Here is a 26,259-nt window from a genome sequence, read left to right on the forward strand (position 1 = left end):
GAGAGTTTTAACAGTGATGTGTGCATGCCATGTATAAACAACCAACATTCAAGGATTGGGAAATGTGTAGCAAAAGGGCAAAACATTTAATTTTACTGGAATTCTCCCATTGTTGTACCCTGTTCTTATTTTTTCTATTTGTTTGCAAAAGCTTGTGAGATGTTTATAAGGAATCAATGAAACTAAGCTCTGTCTCAAGCAGATAGGTAATAAACTCAAATACCATAGTGTCTGGGTTTCACTCCCACAATGTGATCATTTAATATATTGTTAATAACAATAGCAGTCAATATAGATTTTGGTTGTTGCAGCACAGTTTATTTCTTTTGGAAACAGGGGCAAATAGCCATGTGACAAAGGCACCAGAATAAGGTTCATTGATTAAAACAGACAGTTTTGATCTTGGTGAGTTTGACTATTTGTGTACACAGATCTTAAATGGTGAATCACTGGGGACACACAACAAATAAACACTCACAGATAGTCTCTTAGAAATCATACAAGATTCTTCAGAACCAGTCTGAGGGAGATTCAAGCTGCATGTTAAAGGCCAAATGTCAGATACATCTATAAGTGCTTATTGGATGTATTCAAGCAAGGGTATAGGCATAATGGAGGCTGCCGCCTTCCTCCAGGACACACTCGTGCTCATGGGTTCCCTGCTTGATCTGCCTCTGGCAGACTCCCAGCAGGTCATCAAAGACCATGTCGTGGTCATAAACCTCGAGCCTGAGCACATAATTCTGCTGGGCCTCGTAGTAGGAAAACTCTTCATCCCACCAGGGGTTGGCATTGTTGTGACGGATGGATGTCATGCCCAGAGTGGCTGAGCCACAAAACACCTTGACGTAGCCGTCTGTGACTCCAAATATGTCAGAGGGAAGACCACTAGCCCGCAGGTTAAACACCTTCAGCTGAGCTTCAGCCACAGTTAAACCACACAGGACCAGCAGGAGGAGGGAAAGACTGGAGGCCATGTTTCACAGCAGGCTATGGAGGGGAAACAACAAATAACAATACGTTATATTGTAGGCAGACCGGATTTAAATTTAATGTCACATTAGTGCTAATTACTAGTGTTTTTTAAACTACCTGACCCTTATCTAACAGACATTTTGCAGACAATCCACAAGTGGGAAGGGGCATCATTCCTTTTAGCCAATCTACCACTTGGTCATCCTGACAAAAATTCTGTTCCTTTCTCTTTATCTTTATAAAGAGATGTTGTCGCTATCTTAATAAAGAGAAAACTTACATTGTTTTCGTAAGGATAAGCCTGCTGTTACTCTACACTTCTCACTGTCTGTGCCTACTTTCAAAATAAAGTGACCAAACTGGAGCAGTCAGAAATGAACAAACAGATCCACAACTGTCTCTTTTGATTGTTTTAATTTGAAAGTTTTCACCAGAAGTCTTACGTCAGTATTGTGTCTGCCTTGACGCTAGATGACTGTTGACATCGGTGTTTGCACTGCCCTCCAGTGGTCACCATGAGGAACAGTGCTAATATCAGTAAAACTGTTAAAGGATAAGGCTGCTGTTGTTCTTAATTTTCTTACTGTCAACAAATCCCATTAAAGATTCTATATGTAAGAATCAGAAATTCCTTCTAATTAGTGACAACAGTGGCCGTAAAGTGAGCAGCAGTCAGTATCCTGTTGCTCACGTGCGTGCTCGTACTCAGTCAGTGCTAGTGAGCAGCAGCGTAAGACTATTGCAGGTGGTGTCTTTTTCCTCACTTACACTTCTCATAATAACATAAAGGATCTTTAACGTTGTGTTTTGCACCGTTTTAGCAAAGCATCTCTCACTCCCAGTCAGTCAGTCCTGTCAGCCCCTGTTTGTTGTTTAAAATAGTTATAGTTTAAAAAAAAAAGTCTCAGTAATTTCCTAAAACAGCAGGTCTCTGTAGTTTTTAACAAACATTACTCAGACAGAAGGAAACTATTTTCAGTGGTGGATTAATCTACATTTAGTGCTTCAGTGAGTATTTCTGGCAGCAGGACAGTGTATGTGGGAGATGGATATATTTATTGTCCCAATAGGGGAAATTTGTTTCCACAGTGCATTATGCGTTATAGGCACCTTCAGAACATAGATAGATACGTTAATAGACACACACACACACAACAATTCCATTACATACATTCAGACAAAAAGACTAATAGATAGTGTTGTATTGTGATTAATGGGCAATGGAATTTAGCAGAGGGGATAAAACCTCTAAAAAGTTCCTTTTTCCATCTAATTGGGAATCAAGTCACGTTCAAAATGTTATATTATTCTTCACAGGAAAGCATGTTTTACCATCCTTTGTCCTTTAACCTTGCTATCTTTATAGGAATAATGTTTTACACTTATATCTCATTACATTTGACACTTCTCCAAGATCCATTTCTGAGGCTGTACTGCTATACTGTTTGCCTGGTGAATTTACAGATGGAGGTCACTATTTATACCATTGTGCAACAATAAAACTCCCCAGTGAAACCCAGGCTTGTGAAGTTGTTTTAGTGTTGATTTACAAAAATGTTACTACTAACAAAATATTTATTTTTAACACAAACATAGAAAAAATGAATGATTTAAACCTTTTATAAAATATCATTGCACATTGGAAATATTAATAGCATAAACCAGTGACAACTGGGCCTATAAGACAACTGCCCATAGATTGGAAAAACTGAGAGGTGGTGATAAACTGATGGAAGCTATATTTGATAATACTTTAATGTACTTTGATGGAGACTTGCTTTTCTTTTCTTCACTATTACTGAGGAATTAAAATTATAATTATTCTCTGGTTTTTTTTAGGTTTAGCTTCAGTTAAAGAAGGAAAAGATCATTTTTATACCAATAATTGTTATAAACCTATCTAATGAAAGTTGTGATCAAGGTGCATTATGGGAAGTGTAGGATCCAGTGTTATTGGAGCTTGACTACTCGTACTAACCGCTAATAGTCAGAATATATCAGCCTCTGCTGCTTCCTGCTGCTTTAACCATTCATTTTTAATCTGTCTCCTGTGTGTCCCCCAACTTTATGAAAGTGCAATACTGAATGTAATTACTAAATTTAATTAAAGGCCAGTATTTAACATGTAACTAAAACCCTATGAAACAGAATTGCTTGTGCAATTTCAGGTGTGCCGATATTGAAACCATGAAGTTTAAATTAGAAAAACATTACAAATAGGAGGGCTACTGTGGAAAGTAAATGTTGCACCTCCCACTGTCACTTAAAAAAACGAACAGCTCGTCTCCTTAAAGATAACACAAACCTTCATAGTGACCTTATTGACCTTATATCAGTCATCTTTACACACACCATCTGTTGAGTGAGACTTTGAGGAGATGTTACATCACCCTCATTGAAGGCCAGTGTGAAAATTTAGCTTGATAACAGCTGCATTTGTTTTCCTTTCACAGTTCTGTTCTACTTACACCTATGATATCTCACAGACATTTGATACACTTATAAAGTTTCTTAAGAGAAATAGCTAAATTCAGAAACACATTTTGCAGTACATGGTGCATTACTGTAAAAGGGGGATATTTTTTCAAGTGTAGTTTGATTTTCCAACAGTCATTAACTTTATATTCAAACACTATCACAACTCCATTATCAGCCCAAAAATCTGCACAAACTGTACTTTTAAACAGCTTACTCATTAGTTTATTTGTTGAGGTATGAACATATTTTAAGCAATAGATTCACTGATTGTTTTATTTAGTAATTTTGAAATCTATTTTTTATCTCACAGTGGTTAAATCTTCTAACAAACAGGTAACTCTGGAACAAAACTCTACCCTACAACAAAAGCAATCTGACTAATTCAGTGAAAAGTATTCAAAACTTCTTAAATCTCTTGAGTTGTCGGTGTGCCAATGCCACAATGACCTAAAACAAACAACATCCATATACATTCACATATAGAATCATGTGCACACACAATCTTGCAAACATACATACACTCTTTAGAGTGTATGTATGTTTGGTTTGGGGGGGCTTGAGGGGCTGGAGTGTTCTGGGACAGCTTGGAGTCAGAGGACCTGATCCCAGCTAAGTCCCTCTCCAAATAGAAAGATGCTCCTCAGACCCAGTTGAACAGACCCCTCCTATAGGGGTGGGGGCTGTTCTAAAGGGGATCTGACCTCCAGCAGACCAACCACCTCCTACATGCCTGGTGATAGCATAAAGCAGGTGAGAGCAAAGAAAACAGGGAAGAGGAGAAGGGGAAAATAGCTAAAAATTAAGAATCTAAAAAAGGGACAAAACAGACAAAATTAAAAGAAAATTCTGCCCACATTCTGCCCTGACCCAGCTGTCCTGACCTGAACCACCCTCGATCCACCCCAGCATCCACCTCCTTGTCCTTGGACCCCAACCAGAGATGCCCTCCCAGAGCATTTTATTTTAGCAATGTTATTGTTTGCTTTCTGTTTCTCTCAAAAAAAAGCAAAAAAGTAAAAAAAGAAAAAAGAAAAAGAAGAAAAGAAAAGAAACACAACTCACTGAAGAGAGGTACAAAAAAACCTAAAAAAAAAAAAAAAAACACCTACTAATCTCTTTATATATTGTTCAGTTACATGTAAATATCATTCAAATTAGGTGTACATATCAAGTTTTATCAAGAATTGCTTTCAAGTGCCTGAACCTTTTTATTAGTGGATTTGTTTATCAATATGTAAAGTCTTAAATCTCTCTTTTTACTGCCCAGATAAATATCAATTAATTAATAATACTTTCCAAAATTTTAAGACCTTGTACTGCAGCCTGAAATACATTTTTAACACCACTTTATCAACCAAAGTAATAGTATGAATGATGCAGCAGCAGTCAAAGTACTTCTAGTTGTAGTAATAGAGCGGCAGCATTAGTAGTAGTGCAGTAGTTGTAAAAATACACATAGCAATGTGTAACATTATAGCAACAGTAGGTAAATATTGTCTGAATAAGTGATGACAGATAACTTAAAGGGGGATCGTTGACATCAGCAATGACCTAAGCAATGAGAAGTTAAAATGGAAAAACTCCAGTGTGCAAGTCTTACCTTTAGTCTTGATGCCTTGTTTGTCATCTCTCCGTCTTCTGCTCCATGTTTTTAAAGGCCAGCAGAGCTCGTATCAGTTTGATAAAAACCTCTTGTAAATACCTTACTAAAGCACAAGCTGCTACATTCTCAGCATTATGCAATAAGACAGAAATAGAGTGACTTTCGGGAATTGTGACCCTTGGTTACCTCATTCAGTAATGATGAGAAGACAGCACACAAATTCTCAATTCAAATTTGCTTTACTTGGCATGACCATAATTGTGCCCTAATGTAATAATAATAATATGAAGACAAAATTGTCTTGTTGTTTGGTGAGAATTTGGCATGACGGTTGTAAGTAATTGTAAAACGTAAAGGTGCACCAATATTTTGATATTACCAATAGAGAGAATGGCTATGTGTAATGTGGAAGGTGTTTCCTGCTTGTCCTGCTGCCCCCAAGTGGCCAAAAAATGAAATATTGCGGGTTTTTTTCATGAAACCATGTATGGAGAAAATAAATAACTTTTGGACTTTTGCTATTGTTAGATTCCTATTAATTATTAAATTTCATTATTAAAAATAAAAATATATATATTTTGCACCAGAGGAAATGAGGTCATTATAATCAAAATAGTTGATTTCTTTTGGAGGAGGAATTGTTTGCAAAGTAGAGTATTGAATGAAACAGGTTTGTCCTCTGAGGATCATGAAAATCATCAGTAAACTTTGAGGCAAACCGAGGAGCAGGTCTCTGTGGTCCGCACACCCCCAACTCCAAACATTTATATGTTTTATATTGCTACCTTTATGAGTGTTTGGTCCACCTCTGTTTAAACACTTGACAGGCAATAGAATACTAAAAACATATCTGTCCCTAATGATTGTTTTATTTTGACAGTTTTTTTTATTGTGACAACAGACAACAAATGACAAAAGTGAAATTGTTTTTTTCTTCTTTTTTTGATGATTATGATTTCATCCATAAAGAGCTGTTTGTTATTAACAGTTTTCTGATGTAGAGACCAACCTGCAAATGTTCATACCAAAGTCATGTCAGTAGTATGTGTATTAATAATAAATACCGTTATAAACCAACTTGAACCCTCTTTACATGTAATACTTTCTAATAAACAGTTCTGCAAGCAATAACTGTAAATGTATTCGTCCCCATTCATCTATTGACTTAGCAGTGAACAAGCCTTTTTATGTTTTCCCCCAAAAGTCCTAACGTGGTAACAGTTTTTGTAATGTAACTGCTGGAAGTTGTCATATTAGTGTCATGACAGACAAAACTGTATACATAGCCTTTTTAATTCCAAAATAAAGTCAGCAAACTGAAGCAATAAGAAATCAACAAACAACCACTGCTGGGTCTTTGGATTGTTTCATGTTCAAAGTTTTCATGTTCATGTCTGTTCAAAGTCTTAGCACTGCGTTGAGTTTGTATTTAATAGCATCATGAGTGTTCACTTCCATTTGTCACAGTGAGGGTTTGCAACACGATACACATTAGTACTCCAAACTGTACTAATATATATCAATATAGTCATTCCAGTGAGAGGCTGGTCTTATTCTATGTTATTCTCAGTGCAAACAAATCCCATGAAAAGACCATATCATCAACTTCCTGACCCTGTCCTGTATCTGCCCATTGGTTCCAACTACCCTCTAACAAAATAAATCTCTGAGTTAAATTAAATTGTTGTACTTAAATTGTTTTATACATCAAAAGAAATTTTGACAAATAGTTTGTGAGAGTTTTCCAGTATAGAAAGTTCAAATTATATGTACAGGCCCCAGCCTTATGGTGGCATCTATGCCTAGTACTCATCCCATATACAGTCTGATTCACCCTCTAAAACACTGAAACCCACAGCAAATTTTACTTGAATCTCTGAGACTCAAGCTCAATGTTTGGTGGTGACAATAAAGAGTAAAACAGAATCAAATGAAAATAGCTTCCCTGAGGACATGTACCTGTTCTGTTCCTATATTTTCTCTACAGTACTTTCCATAGCAGAATACAACTGGGTCTTTTATTTCAAAAACTCAAACAGAATTGTGTGTTTCTGCTGCTACCTTCATGCTGGTTTGTTAGTAAGCCTGTTTTCAGATCATAAAACTCTACAAAAAAGAAAAGAAAAAAGGACGTAGTCACTGCAACATCACCCACTGGTTTGTGGACTGTGTCACTACAGGATTTGAGTCCCAAGTAGGTGTATCTGCAGACCTGCAGTATCCACTCGACACACCTACTTGGTTAGGTTTAGGCAAGAGCAGGGTTAGGGTTAGGGTTAGGGTTAGAAGTCAGGGGGTGTGTCTTGGAGCATGCTGTTACAGTGACAACTCTGTAACAGTGTAGTGAAGTGGGTGTGTTGTACAGGTCTGTATTATACCAGACTGAAAATGGCGCCCATTCAGTCCAGGAAGATAAAATTAAAAAATGTGTTTAGCTCCATGAGAGAGATGCAAAAATAGGAAGAAAAATTTAAAAAAACAGGAAAAAAACATACATATGAACACACACACACACACACACACACACACACACACACACACACACATTCAAAAGGATTACCTGATCAGGAGCATAATACTGAAGAGTTTGCATAAATTAATTATTCTGGTTAATTTTTTGTTACAGGTTTTTAAATGTGACAGTGTTTGAAGATATATGCTTAGATCTCTTTGTTTAAATATAATATACGATGGTAACGTCCTCAAGAATTTCATTTTATGAATGTAAAATTTTGCTAAAATAATGAGCAAATTAATGACATATTATTCATTGCTGACATACTGTTCATTGCATATTCTTAATTCAACAGTTAGGATTGTTGAAATCATGTTCTTTAAGTAAAATATCCCTACCAGAAGATTTCAAGATCCAACTGAAAATCAGTCAAAAACATTGTCACATGTACACACTGAATAAACAGATGTTCTAGCATTTCCACCACATAATTACAAAAAGAACATTTGTCTTCTATATTAGGGACATATTTACAAATGATGGAATTTATAGGGTAATATTTATGTATAATTTTAAATAAAAGTTCTTTGATTTTATTAGGCAACACATATATTTGTAGGGGAGAGTAAATACAGTGCTCCATATTCTACCATCAAGAGCTCAGTCTGTCCATTTATATTTAACAGACATTATTGCTCTTGGAATAAGTGAGTTTCTGATGAAGGTGTTGTTGAATTTTTGTCAACGATGGAAATGCCATCAACAGTAATGTTTTAATTGGCTAAAGTAACAATGTCATATGTATTTGAGCTGCAACATAATAAACATATATTGCCAGTTGATAGTGCATTAATTACAGTACTATGCTCACTTTGGGAGACAGGAACACTGTACTTTTCTATAAAACCTTCAAATGAATACAGAAGCTGTTTTACAGGCAAATGTTAACACTACTTTTATATTTTTTCAGGGCCAAAAAATTATGAACCAAACAGTTTTACCAAAATAAACGATATAAAAACAACTACAGGATCTAGGAAAAAAGTCTCAGTGTTTTATCAAATGAATGTCAAAGATGGAAGAAATAAAAGACAGAGCTCAGACAAACATATTCAGGTACATTACTGAATGAGTACAGTTTTGCAGTATGCCAGATAATTTCAGCATGAACCAAACATTTTTATGTAATAACTCATATGCTTTGAAAAATGTGCATAAAATCCACAGTAGACACTCAGATCGTGTAGTGGAGGTGTGGAGTGGCATTGGAGCAGCAGGTGGAGGGAGGTTTGAATTCAGGGACGGTTGTGAGAAAATTACATTGGGTTTTGACTTATTAAGTTTCTGACATTACATTTTTGACTTTGGATTTGCGGACACTTGTACTTGATTATTGTAGGTTTGAATCTTGAGAGGAATATTGTGCAGGTTTATCGACCCATGGCCTGTATAGGTCCAGAACAATATTCTTACAGGGTTCCTTAAAAACTCTGGCAGGATGGCCAGGAATGAGACAAATGAGGGTAGCAACAGCATGGAGTTTAGCGAGGAAGGAGGTAGTTACAGTGATAAGAAGAGAGATAAAGAGTAGGAAGAGCTGGTCACAGGGAGGAAAAGTGGTTGTAAGAGAAAGAAAAAAGATGCAGCTAGCTTAGGTAGATTGGAAAATGAAGGAAGTGAAGGTGAGGAGAGGGACCTGAAGGCTGAAGGGGATGTATAGAAGATTGATCCACTTAAGTTAAAATCATTAGAGGGAGAGTTGAGGAAACATGTGAAGGTGTTAGGAGATGGAAGTTTGCTAATAGGATGTAGTACTGAAGTGCACGTGGAGAAGGCTAAGAAAGTGATAAATGTTGGAAACATTAATTGGGTAGAGACGATGCAGCAAAGCACAAGTGGCAGCAAAAGAACAAGATGAGAAGAATGCATGCATAGAGAAAAGAAATTGCAGGAGTGATAAATGCAACAGCTGAGATTAAATCTAAAACTGGAGGGAAGGAGAGGCAGAAAGAAAACCAAATCTGAAAATTTAGGGACACTAAGGAGAAAGGAAAATGCTGAGGATGAACGAAATGTACTATTTAACATGGGAGAATTAAGTAGGGCCATGGCTCAAATTGGGAAGATTGCACCAGGGAAAGATGAAATATGCTACACCATGTTGAAACATTTAAACATTCTTCAACACTGAAAAAGTTGTTAATATTATTTAATAAAGTGTGGGAAGTAGGAAGAGTCCCAGAGAGCTGGAAGGAGGTGATAATTATTCTGATAAGGAAACCTGGGAAGGATGCCAACAAACTACAGGCCTATTGTCTTGACATCGCATGTCCGTAAATTGATGAAGCAGATGATCAATGAGAGGTTAATGTATTTCCTGGAGAAAAGAGATATGGTGGCTACATACCAAATGGGTTTAGGGGAGGAAGGGGCACTATGGATCCAGTGTTGGAGGATGAAGTAAGAAAAGCTCAAGTAAATAAAGAGGCAGCGGCGGCAGTGTTTTTTGACATGAAAAAAGCATATGACATGTTATGGAGAGAGGGGCTGTCGATCAAATTACATGTTTTGGGAGTCAGAGGGAGAGTTTCAGACTTTCTGAACGGAGGATCCATCCAGGTGAAAATAGCGTCAGAACTATCAAGCAAACATTTTGTAGAGAATGGAACACCTCAGGGGAGTGTTGTAAGTCCCACTTTATTTTCAGTGATGATAAATGATATATTAAGAAAATTCAAGAAGGGTTTCGTCAGGTTGAAATGTGGGGGGATGAAATGGGGGTTTAAAGTTTCAGCGGAAAAGACAAAAGTTATGATCTACACAAGAAAGAAACTCAGGGAAGGTAATAACCTGAAACTATACGGACTAACTAAACTATAAAGACTATGTGCAGCTTTTTACGGATGGATCAGAGGATCCAATAACAGGAAACACAGGTGCTGCAGTTGTAGTTCCTTGTATTAAAGGTGAGATATGCAGACGGACCTTAAATCGCCTAAATATATATACTGTTGAATTATACACCATCTTGATGGCTTTACAATGGGTTGAAAAAAAAAAGTCCTAGTATGTAGTGATTCAGTCTCTGCCCTGTACATTCTCACTTTATGAAATAATGCAAGGAGGTGAGGTCATGGTCATTTGGGTTCCTGCGCATACAGGCATTTTAGGAGATGAAAGAGTGGACAAACTAGCCAAAAAAAACTGTTAAAAAAGAAAAATAGACACAAATCTTTGTCAAAATCAGAAGGAAAGGGTATTGTATGGAAATAAATGAATAAAGAGTGGAAGCAGCACTGGAATCGGGAGACAAGAGGAAGACATTTACAGACATTTTGGTATTGTGAGAAGTGGGGAAGGAAATAGAAAAGAGGAGAGAATCATGAGTAGGTTAAGAATAGGACTCAGTAATCTGAACAGCACACTTCATATTGTAGGGAAGCATCCAACTGGTTTTGTAATCATCGCCAGGTATCAGAAACTGTAGAGCATGTTCTTGTTAATTGTAGGAAATATGTAGCAGAGAGAAAGGACATGATGGAAGACATGGAAAGATTAGGGCTAACAGGAGCAGAAAGTGCTTAGTCAGCTTCCTAATGAGAACAGGGTTAATGCAGAACATCTGACATACTGGACGCTAAAACAGCTAACTAACTCCAGAAGATGGCAGTAGTGCAACATTTAGGATGCGAGCTGCCGTTAAAACCCAAGAAGAAGAGCAGCTCGCCAGTTCTCTATACATCAATGGTAGTGACAAACTCAAATCCTCTTGTGACAACATGTAGTTTGTTCAAGTGGTTTTGCCGTAACTAGCTGTCCATGAGGAGATCTACCGTCCGCAGTATTATCTTCATTGTGATCGGGTGTCTGACAGTTTACATCGTTTGGACTTTAAAGGGTAAGGTGTGAGAACTATGATCAGCTGTTCGTGAGCTAACATTAACATTTCAGCACTTCGTGAACAGCCGACAGTGATATGTTGATTATCATTGTTCGCAGACAGGATGTGTGAGCAGACGCTGGAGTATTTCTTGAATCGGTGTCAGATACAGAAGAGGGACGCTGCCCAGGTGAGATGGTCCCACGCTGTGAACAACAGGAGCAGCCTGACGGAGGCGCTGACAGGTGGGTTAACACGGTCCTGTCACCCCCTCCTTCAGGAAACAACAGATTTATGCTAATAGACAGACGATACCATCCCTTTGGAAGACTTCCAAGCTGCCCTAACCAACTTAACTGACATTAATATTAATAAATAAAATATATAGGCTCATCTCATAATCCATAGTCCGGAAGTCCCAGAGTCAGCCTTTGCTCTGTCCTAAGATCCCGACGCTTGTTTACTATTGGCTCATATGGAATTAGTGACGTCACTTTCTCCTTTCTAAATTCCCTTTTTTATAATTTTAGCAGCAGAGGTAGGAGCTGTGAATTAATGTAATTCATAGCTATGTTTTGCATTGGTTTAATACTGCTTATTTCTGTAGTTGTTTGAAATGAGACCAGATGTTTGTACCAAACATCTACAGACCATCTATAACATCTCAAACATCACACCTTAGAAGATGCAAAATGTTCCAATCAAAGATCTTTCTAGTGTGCTAATAGGACATAGGTGGATTTTAACATCCCAAAATAAACAAAAATACACTTCTGTAAAGCACATAGTAGTTGTGTGTAAGTGCAACATAAAACAGGGACAGTATAGAAAATATATTAAATGAATTATGATTTTTTTTAAAAGTTCCTCTATTGTTCTTCACGGTGTAGTTTTTGCAGAATAAAGTTAAGCTATGCATAAAACATTATGCCATCAATCCAAATTGGGAACATTGTTGTTCTTGATTTACAATAATACTTGTGTAATAAATGTGATTGCTAAAGAATCATCTGCTCACTGAAAAACTGTCAAAAACAAATGTAATATTGATTCTATTTCAGATGCACAAAATTAGCATAAAGAAGAAATATCTTTATATTTACTAATAATTGTTATAAAGATGATGCAACTGCAGTTCTAATGATTTAAATACACACTTTTGTTTCAGCAAACACTCGGTGACCCCCTGTCCCTGGAACAAAATGATAAATATAAGCTTCTGTTCTTTTATTGTTTTAATTAATGAGTTTTGATTAGCAAAATGCAACGAACATTTCCACTATTTAAAGGGATGGATCCATAATAAAATGGACACCTGGACCATATGTGATGAAAAAACTGTATCTATAGAGCACATTTCAGTTACAAAGTGCTTTACAGAGAAAAAGAAAATAATAATAATAATAATAATAATAATAATAATAAGGGCAAATTCAAATAAAAACTTTGCATCGCAAAAAGACAAACAATGAGATCATGAAAAAGTGAAAACAGGAGACAATATACTCTTCATCATCATTGTCCTCCAGTAAATCTAACTTCTAATGTTTGATTTACAGATCTGTGCTCATTTGTGACATCACATTGTTAGCTGTTCATGTTATTTTGTCCTGAACATGAGAACCTTCCTGAAGAGATGATGTATTGCAGCACTGTTAGATCAGACTGCATTTGTTTGAGCTTGGTGGACACAATACAGTGTGTTCATTAAAACTTGGTCACAACAAAGAAAGTAAGACCCAAAATCATAATAAACTTGAATTTGGTCTGAAACTGTAAGTTGACAGTTATGTTTGCACTGAAAGACATTTGACTTTTGTGTTGATACAGCAGCTGCTGGTCTGAGTTCTTCTTCACTGACAGTTGACCAACCACTTTAACCCTTAGGTCCCACTCATATGATGGAGGCTGACATAATCATGAGAGGTCATGACCCCAAAGAGCCAATCATGGCGCATCCCCCTCAGACTGACAGTGACATCACACTGAAGGAGTGGCTAGAAGGAGTCAAGGTGCACGACAAAGGGATAAAACTAGACTTCAAGAGGTGAGACTTGAGGTGGGCTCATGTTTCTTCTAAGTGATGTGTGGTTGTGTGTGATGCTAACTCTGTGGTGTTCTCTACATGCAGCCTGGAGGCAGTGCCTCCCTCTGTGGCTCTGCTGCAGGAGGTGCTGGCTGAACTCAGCTGTCCTGTATGGATCAATGCAGATGTCCTCCCTGGTCCCAGCGGACAGGCCACACCTCTGGAGCCGCAGGCTTTCCTGGCTGCTGTGGGGACTCTTCCCAGTCACACGGTGCTGTCTCTGGGCTGGACTACAGGGTGGACTGCTGGTACAGATAACCCAGGTGAAGACACATCTGTGTTTACATCAGAGAAAACTCCTCAGTCAGAATATTCATTCTGAGAGAAGTTTGACTGATTTGAACTGTCCAGTGAGGTAAAGGCTTTTCTTCACATGCTTTCTTAAAACATTTACAGGGCTCTACGCTCACATTTAATGTTATAAACTTTAAAAAGCTAAAAACAATTAGGGGATCGGTTTATTTCAACCTGGAGTATCTCCCATAATGTGGCCGTTGTAGCTCTATGGGTCATGCTAACGTTCGTTTCTCCAGCTCTGTTATAGAACGTCGGGGAAACTGTGTGAGCCTCCTACAGCTCTCCAAATAAACCTGATTTCTTGTCTATGAGTTTGAATGAAGCTACTAGCCACCTGTAGCAGCCATTACTGCTAACTGCTTAGCAATCTACATCCAGAGGCAGCTGTGGGAGGGACATCATTTTCTTAAGGGGACATATTCTGCACATTTCCAGCTCTATATTTATATTCTGGGGCTCTACTGGAATATCTCATTTATCTTATACTGGTCCTTTATGCAGCCCCTCACTTCAGCCATTTTAGTTCCTGTCCTTCCTGTGAGCCCACTCTCTTCTGATTGGCCAGCTTCTGAAAGCTGCCCCTTAGCAAACTTCCGGCTCTGGAGGCTACATAAACAAACCACAGTAGTCAGATTTTCTTTACTTGGAAATCTAAACTTCTTAAATACATCAGTACTTGTTCAAGCTAAAATATGAGAGTGGACAACGCAAACAGCCTGTGGAACAACCTCAGCAGCAACTTTAGCAACACAGGCTACAGAACACACAGCTGTTTGTGGGCGAGTGTGAACAATCTGACTTCACGGAAGCGTTCAGAGCCGGTTGAAACCCTGGCTTCTGACTTTCAGGGAGCATTTCTGCATACGTTCATACATTCTGTTCATACCACTGGTTGTTGCATGAGGCTCAGTGTTTTTTGTTTTCACACGGGCTGCATCATTTATGGGTTGTAAAATTTAATTTGTAGTCGAAGGCTTAATTATATGACCGCTATGAGCACAAGGAGCACATTCACCCCCTCTTACATTTTCTCATCAATTTCATCCTTAATTTGAGAATTCTGCTGCCTGGTTTGTGCACAGACATAGAATGACGCTAAGTTGGGGAACTCATCGGGTACATCCCAAGTCTCTTATATGATATTTCCTCGCTCCTCACTTGAACCAGTGGTTGTTCTGGTCGGCCATTTTGAAGGCCATCCCAAGTCACGAGAGCAGCCGTCATGGAAGTCTTTTACCAGCTGACATGCCCTCTTATTGGATATCAGTTATTGATTGGAGGCTGCAGCTGATCAGATAGCTCTGATACATCACAACATCACTGCACTTTCATACCGGAGTGAAGACAAGTTTTATATTTTATGTTTTCTGATTGATCATCTAGTTAAAAATCTGTTAATCGCCAGTTTGATCAACAACAGAACCATAAACAACTTTCTTCATTTATTAGAAAGATTTTTTCTTTTCATGATCTGTTATTTTCCCCCCATTAACTTTTATTATGGATAAAATTAAAGTAAGAAAGAGTCTGTCTGTCAGCAAGACACACATTTCAAACACGTGTTCTATCATTTATTGTGATTTCCATTCAGTCACATGTGAGTGTTGGGTTTGATATGAGTTACATCATTTCTATTTTCCCTGAAACATTTCCAATAGATCATTTCTAATGTTCAATCCAAGACACCCGAATCATATTCTGGGTTATTAAATAATGAATTCAAAATATCAATAAATACACACTCAAATAATTAATAAATGATATAAATGCATTCTGCTTGTAGAAACAGTACACAGTATAAATACAGAATGCAGGAGTCTGTTAAACAGGCTGTGATAACTGTGAGCCTTTTTAGTATCAGCACAGTTCACATGTGTACCGACACAAAGTCTATAAAAAAATCTGTACAGCTGTTAAAGCAGACTGACAGCTGATCCAGCTGTGATCAGCTGCCGCCGTCATCAGAAACAGACGTTGCTTCATGTGATGCTTCATGTCCTTGTTTCCTCTCTCCTCGCATGGTTTCCTTTGGTCTCTCCATGCATCCATGGTGGGAGGGACTGAGACAAGTGAGGGAAATGTGGATGCAGTTTAAGAGACTTGAGATGCAGCCATTGAATTCCTGTCTGCTCATGAAGGCTTAATTATATGACTGCTATAATTAAGCCTTTGACCGCTATAACCAGCCCAGCATTTGTATATGGGACAAACACTGGGCTGGTTATTATTGTGATAATATTATTTTTATAGACTTATCTGACAGAAGAATTTATTGCAAATTATAATGGGTTCATTCACAATTCTTTATTTTTTTGTGCATTGAGAGATGATAATTACATGATTACAGTGCTCAGTAAATCAGTTTATGAATGAATCTTTAATGATAATATCAGAACATCACAGATACTCAAAGATATAAAACAGCAAACTGGTAAATCCTCACCTTGGAGAAACTGGAACCAGAAAGTCATTTCTGTTTGGCAAATGACTGAAACAATTCATTCATTGTCAAAATTGCTCTTAATTTTTGCCAATTGACTAATTGGTTATTCAGCGCTGTGTGTGGTTTGGGAACAATGTTCATATTACAAATATTATTTAACAGCTTTTCTTTACTTGTGCCATTTTTAAAATATTTTCACAGCTTTGAATTAGTCCTGTTTAGTTTGAAAGGCTTTTTCCACATATGGAGTGTGTTTTTTTTTTTACACTGAAAATAGTGTTAAACATCTGGAATAAATGTTTGTGAAACCTTTAGATACTGTATGAAGGAAGTGTTGCTGTAATTGAACAGTTTGAATGTGTTTTCCAGGTTACAGCTGGGATATGGTGCATGAGATGGAGGAGATATGTAGAACACTTAAACATCCCGTCACCTTCCCGGTGCGTGCAGCTCTCCTGGCCCAGTCGCTCTCCCAGCTCACATGGCTGCTGCAGCAGTCAGACAGGTGATCATCAACACAGTCACATCAGCATCACACTATCACCATCCTCAGCTAAATCTGCTTTATACCATGGCCATTGAAAATTCTGGATTTTGATTGGTTGGAAGCTATGGATGAAGTTTTAGTAAGTGGACACCTATGACATAGTGTTTGTTTGCCATTGTAAGTATTAAACTGTAACTGGTAAACACATGGAGCGAGGTAACCACCACCAGCAACCACAACAGGATAAACAGCCGGTTCTAAACAGCGGTTCAGCGAGACACACTCACATTTAACTTTAAATGAGTTTTATATTTGGGTGAATCTGGAAATTCAAATTCATTCGAAAGTAGGAGGACGACAGAGGACTTGATTAGAAGACCTATTATCCACATGGAAGCTGGTAGCCTAAGTCCCAGAGACAGCTGTAGAGGAAAGGAGAGATGATCGGAGAGTGAGGGAGAGAGAGACAGTGAGTCAGTGTGTCTGTGACAGAGGAGAGAGAGCGCTACGTAACGCTTGTGTCATTTCTTGAGCTGGAAAACAATCAGTGACCTTCTCTTTCTCTTACACTTTCAAAACTCATCACAATTATAAAACTCAGAGCATTTTCAACCCCTCCCTATTTAGCTAGATGTTGCCTAGCAACACAAATGCAAGAAATTCTGAGGCTCAGGAGTTATATTTTATGATGTTAAAAAGAGAAAAGTGATATCAACATTAGATAATTAGTGTCTGTAAATCAACAACTAATATTATTCATTTGATTACACATGGCATGGCTGACTGTGGTGTTTCTGCTCCGCGTCAGGAGGGATTCTTAGCCTCCATGTCTTCCATTAGCCTACAATCATGGAACTTACACCTCATCAAGTAATATACCTGCAAAACTAATGACATTCCCATCATCCTCAGCTGTACTTTGTGTTTAGTGCTAATGAAATAAATAAAAAAACCTTTTTTACAGCAGACATTTTGATTTGTCAGAGCAGGAAAAGCACATGTGGAACTAATAACATTGATGACGGCTCTGTTCCATCAGGTGTCCCAATAAGAGCGTGCACAGTAGCAACTCGTCACAACAGTGCAACACGGCCATCCCACTTAGAAGTCAAATGCAGCCGAGAAATGCAACCTTCTTTTCCCAAATTTGGAGGATCCAACAGCTGGATCCTTCTCAGCACAACCTCTCCCAAGACTCATCGCGTGCCAGATGATTTGATTTTCATCAATTTGCGGCTGTCCAGGTTGCTAGGCAACTGGAGGGGTACTTTTGGCCTTTGCAGTCTACGAAGGACACGTCTTTTTACGCCTTTTCCCCTCCTCTTGTGCTTTTCCTGGTCAACATCTTAAAACGTCTGCCATAAAAAGGTTTACTGCACACAACAGCACAACAAGAGAAAAGTGTTAGGTTTTGGGCACAAGGACTGTTTGGGCATCTTTACCTGCTATTTTGGTTCAGTATGTGCAGCAGCTTAATTATTCTGAACACGCAATGAACTTCAAAAACATGAATTAATTTATTCACAATTATTTTGTTGCTTTTGCACTTACATATAATGAAATGTTCACGCTCTCCCATGTTGTGCACAGGTACACTCTCACAGTGTGGACCGGCCAGAAGGACGACGTGACGCTACAGGACTTACTGCCCTACAGAAAAGAGTTCAACATCAGTCGGATCTATTACGACCTGCCAGACTTTATAAGGACAGAGCTCACCAAGACATCGCAAGACAATAACTGAAATACATTATTAATATTAAGGCTGAAAATGGGAAATAGTTTCCACTGCTCACCAGGGGTGTAACGGTTCAACAACAATTCACGATTTGGTACATTTTCAATACAGCACAACAGTAGAAATGCCAGAGAAATTTCCTTGATTTTCATATTTTTTAACTCATTAAAACTAACATCATAAAGTATGACCTTTTTTTGACTTTGAACAATGATCTTCTTAGCAGCAGAGAAAACAAAAACAGCTCCTTATAAAAATAAAAAAAAAAGTAGTATTGTAGTTATAAACAAATACACACAAAAGAAACCGTTCTATTTTTATACAGAACTGTGTTTTACTCAGTTTTTTTTTCAGAAAGATGAGATTGTCCACATTTTCTGTAGACAGCACAGATCTTCTTGATGTGACAATGTCACCTGCAGCAGAAAATAGCCTCTCACTATAAGTGCTCAGTGGATCAGTATCCAGAGGAGTCAGTCCACTGCCCTGAACACGTTCACCTCCTCCTCCTCGGCCATTATAGCCACAGACTTGGTGCTTGGTGCTTGGCTCCTGGGTCATGAACAGTTTCTTTTCTGTTGGAGGTGATGTTGAAGTCTACTGTCTCAGTCACTACAGAGGTGGCTGCCTCTGTGGTGTCTGCAGCTCGGCCCTGAAGAAATATAAACAACAATAATATATTTGTTGTCACATTATTTGATTTAAAAATCTTACACTAGTAAAATAAAATGACCAGGTATGCAAATAATTAATCAAAAATATAGTAAGCAGCAAAATGATAAATAATACCAGTTGTTCAGTGCTCATAATCTCTGTGGTGATTACATCATAGACTGTCAGGCGAGTGGCAGTGACTTGAATCTTGGATCAAAAGCTGTGCTGTTGTGTCGGTTATCTTGAAGACCAGCTCCAGGTCATTCCCGGTGGCTGTTTTGACATCCTGCACTGCTGCATCATTAGACAGTATCATAGTTTTCAGGATCATCATTTTTATAGGACCATGGACGTGGATGGAGAGAACTCGGTGCACAGAAGGGTTGTCACGGTTTTCAGGGGTTTCAGAACTGTGATAACGTCCTCAGCCAGTCTCACATCATTTTCAGACAAAGTCACAATGTCTTTTTTCTTCACAGCTTTGTCTGTCATTGCAGAATACACTGCAGCCTGCTGCTCAAGATCACTTTCAGTCATATCATGGCTGACTTTTTGTGAAATTCTGTAAATGAAATAGAAGCTCTAAAGTAAAGCTGTGAGAAGAGAACTCACTCCTGGTTGTTAGTACATATGCAACATGTGAACTGGGATCATTGTAGGCATTGTTGCATTGTTGCATTGTTCACAAACCACTGTGTAGGTGGAAGTAAACTGTTGCCAGCTGTTGCATTAACAAGGACAAACTCATGCATGCATGTGATATACATGTTACTCTGAGTAATATGAAAATAATAAAGTTAAAAGTCAGCAGTGTTGGTGTATTCATTAAAACATGAAAGCCTCTAATTTCCCAGCAGTAAGCTGAGGGTGTGATGATGATGATGACACTACTCAGCTTTGACTGCTGCAGTAGCATCTCTGATAGACGAAACTGTCAACTGGAGACACAGTCTCTTAAATATCTTACTGAGAAAAATGTCATAAACTCACTCATACAAGAGAACCTACAATGTGCTGCTATGTTATTACTATGATATGATCAATTTAAACTAAAGTAGTTTTTTTAAAATATTTTTGATAAGACTGGTGGCTCTGTGGGGCTGTAATTGGTCACAATGACATCACTGATGTTCAGGATAATGTTTATTTGTTTGCTAATTAGTGCTAAACACAAAGTACAGCTATTGTTGATGGGAATGTCATTAGTTTTGCAGGTATAAATCAAATAAAATTTGACTTGATGATGGTGCCAGATGATCACCCAATTTATCACAATTAATCCTGAGGAGGACATGAACGTCTTTTCCATAGTTGAGTTATTTCACTGAAAACCACAAATATGGTAAATAGTGTAAAAGCCAGGGGATCACCAAAGCTGTTAGTGTTCATCCTCTGGGAACCGTTTCATGGTAATCAATCCAATAGTTGTACCAAAGTGGTGGGATGACTAAGACATTTTCATACCTAGAGTCACACTGTTAGCATGGCTAAAATGTTATGTTGATGTTAGAAATTATATACAAAGATATAAAGTATGTAAAACTCATTGTAAGATCACTACACCTAGAAGATGTTATAAGTTCAGACATGAATATTATAGGAGTATATTACACAGGGCCCAATGGTAAAGTGAATAAATGTTCCTAATCTTTTTTTATGTGTGTCACTACTGATTCTGTCTTTTCATACGGTAACACATCTGCTGTTTTTTCTCCAGACAGATGGAACTGGAGAAAGTGTTTGTACTCAGATTTCTGCCAGCAGCTGGAGGTTAAATATTAGTTTGTCTGCACTCTGATGGGTCTCAGTGAAGAAGTGAAATAAAGTTCTGTTTAGTTGTGATGAGGATCATGATGTCAGTAAGTGAGATGGCTGGGACATTCCTCATTAGTTTTGTTAACGCTGGCTTTCCATCAGCACATACTGACATTCTCACTGCTAAACTGTCTGATGTCATCCTGTAGTTCTGGACTGACAGCTTTCTGGTGATCTCCACCTCTGTTGAGCAGATCTTGTTATTCCCTGGAAAATAACATTTCTGAAGAAAAGTCCAAAGCAACCATGTGTTCACTTCCTGCCTTTCAATCTTTCACTATATCGTAACTAAGTTATAAATCTTGTAACAAAGTCACTTAATTATTTGGTACAAGGTTTATTGAAAATGGCAGAGAGCACAAAATTTAATGGGTAGCATTGAAGGTTGAGTGTAGCATTTAAGTGTTGCCACTGGCAACTCTGTTTCTGCATCTGAGAATGTATTAGAGTTTCAAGGATGCAGATTTACTAATTGACAATTTAGATAAAAGGTTTTTCTAAAAGGAAAGCTTTTATAACACAAAGAGAGCAAGCAGGAATAAAAATTGTAAATGCTTGGCTGCAGTTTTTTTCCTACAGTGATACACAGTGCATTCTGTGTTTAAAATTTAGATGATTGATATATGATTGATGCCTTTGTATGGAAGATATGATATACTGTATATATGATCATCTTTAATACCTGGTCATTTATAAAATAATAAAAAATTGTTGAAATAACTTGTATTATTATGGTGTACATGTTTTTGCTAACAAGCAGCATTTTTCAAATTTAACTCTTAAAATCAGGAACAATTATGGCTTTACACACACTTATCTTCTTTTTTTAATCTGGGATTTAGCAGACACAATACACTGCTAAATAGCTGCAAAAATGCTCAAATATAATTCACACAAACTACTTTTCAAGTTTTAAATGACTTTTTTACCAGTAGATTTAAAGTGGATGTATCTTGAGCTGTATTTCATTGTGCATTGTACTTTCTTTGATCCAAGATCATTCTCAAAGATGAAGCTCTGTAATTTCACACTGGCTTTGAAAAGCAAAGGTCTTGTTTCTTCATTTTCAGAGAACACGGAGACACACAAGACTGTTGAATGAATTCTGAATCATGAAATCCATGTATTCAGCATAAAACTCTTAATGCCACTGTAAAATGGATGGTATGCCTCAAGATATAGATTCATCAAATATTTTCTGAGAACTATCTAACTTGGGCTTGAATGTTTATTTTTGAACTTGGAAAGAGCAGTTTGGCAAAAAAGAAAATTCTTACAAGCTTCAAGTTTCATGCACATCTTGTGTCCTTCCTCACCGGTTGGAGTTGTTCAATTGCCATGAAAATGGTTTAGCTGTTATCCTGTGACTTAAGTATGGAATTTTGGTCATGTGATAACAGGTGGTCGTATATGGGGAGACCAATAATATTAATCAATAACTAACTCTGCTCACAATTTGCAACATATAAGATCTATTGTGACCCTCCCACATAGAGCATATCTGCATTATTAGTGAAGAGGAGGGCAGAGGAAGGGTAGTTCAAGGGGAAACTACCAGAAGCATCCCAGTGGGACTCCTTTATGTGTCTGGACTATCAGAACACCTAGCCAGAGTCTTCAAGTCACAATTAAGTCACACTTACCACAATCTTTGCATGACATCACATGACCCCCATGTAAAGTCATGTGATAACAACTAACCAATCTCCATGGCGACTGACCTGCTACATCTGCTGAGGAAGGAAACAAGAGGTCGTTGAAAACTTCAGGAACAAGTCAGTCCTTGCATTGAGTATTGTTCTGTCAAACCGTGTAGCTGTTCGGAAAAAGTGCTGCAACTTTTTATTTTCTCAGGTAATGATAATGCAAAGTTTCACACTTAAATACAGCACAACACACTGAAACTTAAGGAAACGCATGCAAATAGAGAAAACACAAGCAAATTAAGAGAACATCAAATTGAGTAGCCACAGTTTGTGACTCATGACGTTAGTGAAGTTGGCTATTGGTCAGTGGTATTGGAAAATGAGCTAAAATGTAAGTGGGGTTTTTTTGGTTTATTTTAATATTGTGATCGCATGTCCAGACGTTTACATCACTTTTAAGTTTCACATTTCTGTTGTGTTGTGTTATCTGAATTTGCAGCTTGTATTTTAAATACTGCACGTGTTATCACATTTATGAGGATGTTTTCTTAATTTGCTTGTGTTTTGACTATTTGCATGTGTTTTCTCAAGTTGCAGTACATTGAGCTCTCAGGGCCACCGTACTTAAAGGATAAGGCTGGCGATTATTATTACATTTTTGTTTTTGTCAAAAAATCTCATCTGCAGAGTCAAACCAACAATGAACTGATCTGCTAACAAAATGATTAAAAAACATCAATGGGCCACACTAATGCACTGAGTGACATGTTCCTGTTGTTTCCATGTTTCATTATATTGAGCTCATACTATCGCTCTAGGTGGTATGGTAATAAGAAATCCTGTAATGATAAGTCTAGATACACCAAAGCAGACTCAGAATGGCTAAGCTATATGTGGTCTTGAAAGCGCACATAGTACAGCTGTATTGTAGGTACAGGGCACATGCATTTTCTCCTGATACATGCAATATTTTATTCTAGTGGCCAAACATTTCTTCAAAGTTGACCAGCTGTTTTATCTGCTCACTCTGCATTGAGTGGCGTCTCCACAGCATCTTCTTGGCTTTCAAGTCCCTTGGGAAAATAGGTGCACATGGTAGAATAGGCTTTGACCCTGTAAGAACACCATTCAGTGTTTTGCTACTTCCACTCAAAGGGTAGGAAGCACTAGAGCTGACGCCAATATCTGGTATAGGAGCATGGGGATTCAGAGGAGGGAGATATCCAGGCCGAGTGTGGGCAATATGATCCAGAAGAAGGGCCCCTGAGCCTCTTCTTTCCAGCCCGACAGCACCTCGTCTCTGAACAGAGCTCTCCAGGGACTCTCTGGAGCCTGAAAGAGTGGAGGATCTGCTGTTGAGTAGTTTGTGCCTTTCTGGTCCTGCTCCAGCTCCACCACCATTCTTGGAGCTGTTGTTGCGGCTGCCAAACTGTGGTAACTGAGAGTCTGAACTGTAGTGGTCAAAACCAATGTCCCGCCGACGGACCACATTTTGCAGACTGGAAACATTTAATTGTCTAAGACAGTCTGATGAATCTTCATCTGCAGGACTGGATTCATGGGGAAAGCAAAGATTGTCATCTTGATGCAAGTTTGGGTGTGAAGCCGAATGCAGTGAACTTGCTGCACTGTCATATGACATCTTTCTACCAAAGCCTCTTCTTCCACCTCCACCCCTATTTTCATTACCTGACAGGTTCTCAAGTGCTTTCAGGAGCCCTGTTGCATCTTTGACATCAATGCTGTGGTGGCGTGAAACAGCTGGAGATCTTCCATGGAAGGCAAGACCATTGACTCTGAAGGACAGCTCCTCCTCAGGCGTGATTTCCACCAGCTCCTCTGTCAGAGAGGAGGCCTGGTTCTGCTGGAGCAGCAGGGAAGGACTTTTGGACCATTGCTCCGAGTGTAGCCTCTGGAGATTAAGTCGCTTATCCACACTAGGAACACGTAAGGGACTAGGATGTTGAATTGGAGAACCTGGTCGAGATGTGACTAGGCCGGGTCCTGAGCCTAAACACTGGGGATTCCTGAGGCCAAGAAGGGGACTACCAGGTTGGGGAGAAGCACTTGCTGAAGACCCCTGTGGAGGAGTTCGTAGCTGGATTTCATATGGAGACATGCAACAAGATGTTGGGGTGTAATGCAAACGTTCTTCAAGATCAGGAGGTGGAGGGACATTGAGGTACTGCTTCGTCATCTGGTGGCCGGATGGCAGTTTGTTGGTGGTGATGATGATAACCTCCTTACCCTTCGCTTTACAGGCATCCAGGAGGACCCTGAGGACATCCCTGTTGCCTGAATTGACTGCGTAAACCAGTGCTGATAAGCCGACATGATCCTCCAGAGTTGGATCTGCGCCACTACTCAGCAGGAGTGACAGGATTTCAGCTCCAGTCTGTTCTAGGCATGCATGCATCAGAGCAGTTTTCCCTGTCTTGTCTTGGATGTTTGGATCAGCACCATTTTCCAGAAGATACCTATTGCAAGTAAAGATGGAAATTGCTTAAGTGGAAGCTAGTAGCCCTTTACATAAATTCATGCATTCAATAATCAATAGCATTCATGTATTTTGATAGTACATACCGAATCATCTTGTGTTTAGGTACGCTCTGTGAATCTGTATGGTGTGTCTTGCAGGCCACCATTAGTGGTGTCTCCCCATGTTCATTACTCTCATTTATGTAGGCCCCTCCCTCTAGCAGCAGCCGAGTCAGACGCAGACGACTCAAATAGACAGCCTTCAGCAGAGAATTGCCATCTGTTCGCACCTCTGTTGACTCATCCATTGTAACGATCTTGGCTACTTCTAATTCACTTTAAGTGTCTTTGATGAAGGATAATCACTTGTTTGTTCAAAGGTGCATACAGCCCAGTGCCTGCAATAAAGAAAGAGGAACACTAAGTTCTCAGGTGTAGTCGATCTACTGGGCAGCCATTGCAGCTACAAAGTGAGGGTTCTCAACCATTTGTATGTCACAGAACTTCAGATAAACTGCAAACTCCGTTTGTTTGACACACATCATTTTTGGTCTCTGATTACTGAGTCCTCCAAACCCAAATTTACAGTACCAGTCAAAGGTGTGGACACACTTTCTCATTCAAGGGAATGGGAAGGTCCAAACTTTTGACTGGTACTACATATATATATATATATATATATATATATATATATATATATATATAACTTGATTTTATAATTGAACAACATCATGCAGGTCCTTGTACCTTATTATAACATAAAATCATAATAAAGCGTGAAGCATTCGGAGATGTTGAATTGCTAACTAATAAGCATTAGCATGGCGTACACAAGATTATAAGTGTGGTGTTTTTCCATTACCAAGACTTAACAACCCATAAACTTGAGTTTCCCATAGCCTGAATCTTTGAGAATTTGTAGAGAAAAGGCAATCTTGGAACCCACTGGCTATCTTGCTGATGACAATTTAACCTCTGGGGGCAATGGCCAATATTTTGGGGGTTCCTGTGTAGCCACTAGATATCCTGATAACAGATAACAGATATCCAGGCCAAAACTTCCTCTTCTGTGCACCGGTCGTTGATTGCAGTCTGATGAGCAACTTGAGACAATCCAGACGACATTTCAGCTAATCTCTATAAACAGATACAGACGGGTGACAAATTAAAGGAAAAATTGGTAAAGGTCTGAATGCTTGACCCCTACAGGGAGGGGATCTGGTG

The 26,259-nt window shown here is 38.5% G+C and overlaps 3 protein-coding genes across 6 annotated transcripts; 1 reads left to right on the forward strand and 2 right to left on the reverse strand.

The window, feature by feature from the left end:
- Positions 1-317: 317 nt before the first annotated feature.
- LOC121904457 (perforin-1-like) lies at positions 318-5,107 on the reverse strand. Of its 4 annotated transcripts, none has more exons than XM_042422229.1 (2): positions 5,054-5,107; positions 318-990 (listed from the first exon to the last, which is right to left on the reverse strand). In XM_042422229.1, the coding sequence occupies exon 2, from the start codon at positions 975-977 to the stop codon at positions 591-593; it is 387 nt and encodes a 128-aa protein (XP_042278163.1). In that variant the 5' UTR covers positions 978-990; positions 5,054-5,107; the 3' UTR covers positions 318-590. The 4 variants fall into 4 exon arrangements, with proteins under 4 accessions (XP_042278163.1, XP_042278162.1, XP_042278160.1 ...); XM_042422228.1 differs by lacking the exon at positions 5,054-5,107 and adding an exon at positions 1,419-1,465; XM_042422226.1 differs by lacking the exon at positions 5,054-5,107 and adding an exon at positions 1,256-1,325.
- Positions 5,108-11,209: 6,102 nt separating this feature from the next.
- Positions 11,210-20,748, forward strand: fam151b (family with sequence similarity 151 member B). Its single transcript, XM_042422584.1, has 6 exons — positions 11,210-11,409; positions 11,511-11,636; positions 13,279-13,438; positions 13,523-13,740; positions 16,587-16,722; positions 18,295-20,748. The coding sequence occupies exons 1-6, from the start codon at positions 11,331-11,333 to the stop codon at positions 18,446-18,448; spliced, it is 873 nt and encodes a 290-aa protein (XP_042278518.1). The 5' UTR covers positions 11,210-11,330; the 3' UTR covers positions 18,449-20,748.
- A 2,576-nt stretch (positions 20,749-23,324) lies between these two features.
- ankrd34bb (ankyrin repeat domain 34Bb) lies at positions 23,325-25,429 on the reverse strand. The gene is made up of 2 exons (XM_042422029.1): positions 25,141-25,429; positions 23,325-25,034 (listed from the first exon to the last, which is right to left on the reverse strand). Exons 1-2 carry the CDS (start codon positions 25,341-25,343, stop codon positions 23,534-23,536), a joined length of 1,704 nt encoding a protein of 567 aa, XP_042277963.1. The 5' UTR covers positions 25,344-25,429; the 3' UTR covers positions 23,325-23,533.
- Between the last annotated feature and the right edge of the window lie 830 nt (positions 25,430-26,259).

The sequence above is a fragment of the Thunnus maccoyii genome, chromosome 9 (genome assembly GCF_910596095.1).
Source record: "Thunnus maccoyii chromosome 9, fThuMac1.1, whole genome shotgun sequence".
Classification (NCBI taxonomy): Eukaryota; Metazoa; Chordata; class Actinopteri; order Scombriformes; family Scombridae; genus Thunnus; species Thunnus maccoyii.